This window comes from Cornus florida, unplaced genomic scaffold (assembly GCF_030987335.1).
Source record: "Cornus florida cultivar Cherokee Brave unplaced genomic scaffold, ASM3098733v1 CherokeeBrave_3.0.0_Hap2_Chr04, whole genome shotgun sequence".
Taxonomy (NCBI): Eukaryota; Viridiplantae; Streptophyta; class Magnoliopsida; order Cornales; family Cornaceae; genus Cornus; species Cornus florida.
The window spans coordinates 11658129-11661513 of record NW_026775574.1 but is presented as its reverse complement, the minus strand read 5'-3'; the positions used below and the strand labels follow the sequence as shown (position 1 = coordinate 11661513).

Genomic DNA, 3385 nt, shown 5'->3' with positions numbered 1-3385 from the left:
AAAATAAATAAATAAATATGTAACATAAGGCGGGTCAATAAAAAAAAAAGTTTTAAAAGACATCCTGATTTCCTTTGTCAACCTCGTGGGAAGACAATCATGTCCATTTTGAGAGTGTGGATAAGGGGTTTATAACTTTATAACAACATTCTTTAAATTTGTTAATGGATGTTGGCATAATATCATTTAGACTAGATTATGGTAATTGTGCGTAATAATAAAGTACGATATTATAATAAAATTAATTTATACATTTATTATCTCGATGTCTTAGGTTCCATCTGATCTCCCCAAAAATGAAATGATCAACCCATGTCAAACTGTACATAGAATAAGCAGCCTTCTAGAAAATAAAAAGCTTAAAGCTTTCCTTCTATATTTTACTCCTAAAATCCATCTCTCTCTATATCCCACAATCAAAACATTCTTTTCTTCCAAACACACATCCAAACTCTTCCCATCCAAACCATTTTCAAAATTCTTACATCCTAATTTTTGTTGGTTTTTTTTTTTTTTTTTCTGTTGTTCTGATCCACCCTACAACTATTAGTCTTTGTTAAGCCTCTTAAATGGGTGCTTCAGCTTCTTCTATTGCATCAAAATTTGCATTCTTCCCACCAGATCCATCATATAATGTAGAGACAGATGAACTGAGCGGAAAACAGAGACTCACTGGCGTTCCCGAGAAAGATAAAGGCGAAGTGTTGATGCTGCGCACAAAGGGAGACAACTTCATCTTCACTGTCTACGTGAAGAACCCTTCTGCATCCTTCACAGTGCTCTACTCTCATGGAAATGCCACTGACTTAGGCCAGATGTTCATGTTCTTCACTCAGCTTAGTGATCAGCTTAATGTTAATGTCATGGGGTATGTTAAGTTTGGATCCTCTAGGTGTACTGCATCGGACGACTCATGACACGTGTGTGATCACACGCATGTGTGTGTTGTGAGTCGTCGGATACAGTATCCCAACACATAGTAATACGTGTGTGTGTGTGTGAGAGAGAGAGAGAGAGAGAGAAGTGTGAACATAAATGATAATACTTATGTGGATGGTAATTAATTTCCTTCTTTTTTTTGTTCTACTATATGTAGTCTGTACTCTGTCCTTTTGATAATTAGTAGCTGTTGTGTTTATCTATTCATTTATTGTGTATAGAAGCTCTAAAGTAGTTGAGATATCAATTAATTTGATCTTTTTTTCTTTTTTTTTATAGCTATGATTATTCTGGCTATGGAAGGTCCACTGGGGAGGTATGCTATTTATTCTATTCACATTTTCAACTAAATAACTTGTTTATTATTATATCAGGTTAACTCTCAGAAATAATTGGATAAAATATAAAAGGTCAAATTAAGGAGCTAGAGAGAACAAACTTTCACTTTCTATTCATTCAATTATGTTAATATAACTATGGTAAGGAACAATTTAGCAATTCAGTAGTACTAGCCAGTTTTGTTTTTGATTCATCCCAACTTTGGTCAACTTTTATTTATTTATTTATTTATTTATTTTTCCACTCTGTGTTTTGGATTTAATTGATTAAGAGGAAATTTGCTGATTTTGGCTAACACATCTTCGCCAATTAGCCAAGTGAGCAGGCCACATATGCTGACATAGAGGCAGCTTATACATGCCTTACAGAGACATATGGAGTTAAGCAAGAAGACATTATATTGTATGGGCAATCAGTTGGAAGTGGACCAACTCTAGACTTGGCTGTTCGATTGCCTCGATTGAGGGCTGTCATTCTTCAGAGTGCAATCCTATCTGGTCTTCGAGTCATGTACCGGATGAAGAGAACGCTTCGGTTTGACATATACAAGGTTTTTTAAGGTTAAATTGACATGTTGTTTCAATGTTCGAAAATCCTGTCATTAATTATGTTTTTCTTTTGCAGAACATTGAAAAAATTCCACTGCTCAGTAGCCCAGTTCTTGTAATCCATGTGAGTATATAATTATATATGCAATGATATATTTTTCTACCAGTTCATTTCATATATAGTACTCCATGTTGTGACATGTTAATGTGACATGTTGTGATGCCGTAATGGTCAATGGTACAATGTATGTTTGTCATAAGACTCATAACTGAAACTTGAGACCTATGTCCTCGAACTGCTTGAATTGTGAAACACGAAGTTTTGATTAACATTATTTTGAATTAAAGCTTGTTAAGATGTGCTGAAGGGCTAGATGTGCGCATCCTTGCCTATACATACAGAAATGTTGTTTCCTATTTCGAACTCGTGACCACATGTCACAATGGAGCAACCTTACCGTTGGCTAAAATTTCTGGTTTGACATTTTTTTCTGCTTGTAGGGGACTGAAGATAGAGATGTGGATATCTTCCATGGTAAGAAGCTTTGGGAGCTTTGTAAAGAAAAGTATGAACCTTTGTGGATTGAAGGAGGGAAACATTGTGGATTAGAGTTCTTCCCAGAATTCTTTAGGCATCTCAAGAAATTCATATCAGCGATTGAGAAATTGCAATGTCATGAAAATGAATTAGTAGAGAGTATAGATCATCAATTGAAGCATTCTATGAACTCCACAGACCTTAAGTCCAGATTGAGTACTGACCATAGAGAGCAGTCTAGGACAAGCATTGGGCAGAGGGAAATATGTAGGCGAAGCGCAGACACCAGAGAGAAGCCAAGAACTAGTGCCGACAGGAGGGAATTAAGATCAAGAAAGAGTGTGGATTGCTCAGGGAAATCAAGGAACAGCACAGATCAGTCAGAGAGAGGGAGGAACAGCATCGATCGGTTAGATAAGCTGTCCATAAGTTTAATTCTTTATATAGCCCTTATAATTTAGTAACATTTTGTTATGTTATGAGTTTGTTTATGATATTGTTCATGACAATCAGTGTTGAATGATGGCAGGTTGGGAGATATGATGAGATCAGTTGCATTGTGCAATGTTGATTGTTTTAAGCAGACAAGAGAAATGATTTAGAGGATGATCAGTAATTATAATTGCCATTTTCTTTTTACTCTTTGTTTGGAGTTCCAAAAAAGCTATGGAAAGCAAGGAATGAGTGGCAGCTTGTATGTGAATTTTTAGTCTGCCTGTAATTTTGCATCTGATTTATGCTCTTGAATGCCACACTTCCCTTTAGCTTGTAAACTTTATAGAACAGATTGATTTATGTATCTGTTGTATTTCACATCAATTTACTTATCACATGATTCTCTTGTGCAAATTAGTGCCGAAATGTTTACATAATCCAATGTTTTGAAGAATAGAAAGAAAGAAAAAAAAAAAAAAGAACAATCATGATATTGACTCCAAATGTCATGTTATTATTATTTTTATGGGTAAATATCACTTACTTCCTTCGAAGTTAGGCTTAATTACAGGCGGTACCCTTTCAA

The 3385-nt window shown here is 35.2% G+C and overlaps 1 protein-coding gene across 1 annotated transcript; it reads left to right on the top strand.

Annotated features, from left to right (window-relative positions):
- The first annotated feature begins 208 nt into the window (after positions 1 to 208).
- On the top strand, positions 209 to 3385 carry LOC132302724 (uncharacterized). The gene is made up of 6 exons (XM_059799646.1): positions 209 to 868; positions 1219 to 1255; positions 1592 to 1828; positions 1903 to 1950; positions 2328 to 2773; positions 2894 to 3385. The coding sequence occupies exons 1-6, from the start codon at positions 570 to 572 to the stop codon at positions 2964 to 2966; spliced, it is 1140 nt and encodes a 379-aa protein (XP_059655629.1). The 5' UTR covers positions 209 to 569; the 3' UTR covers positions 2967 to 3385.

Coding starts and splice junctions, on each gene's coding strand:
- LOC132302724 (XM_059799646.1), top strand. CDS start 570: ATGGGTGCTTCAGCTTCTTCTATTGCATCAAAATTTGCATTCTTCCCA. Junction 869..1,218: donor CTTAATGTTAATGTCATGGG/GTATGTTAAGTT, acceptor TTTTTTTTATAG/CTATGATTATTCTGGCTATG. Junction 1,951..2,327: donor GCCCAGTTCTTGTAATCCAT/GTGAGTATATAA, acceptor TTCTGCTTGTAG/GGGACTGAAGATAGAGATGT.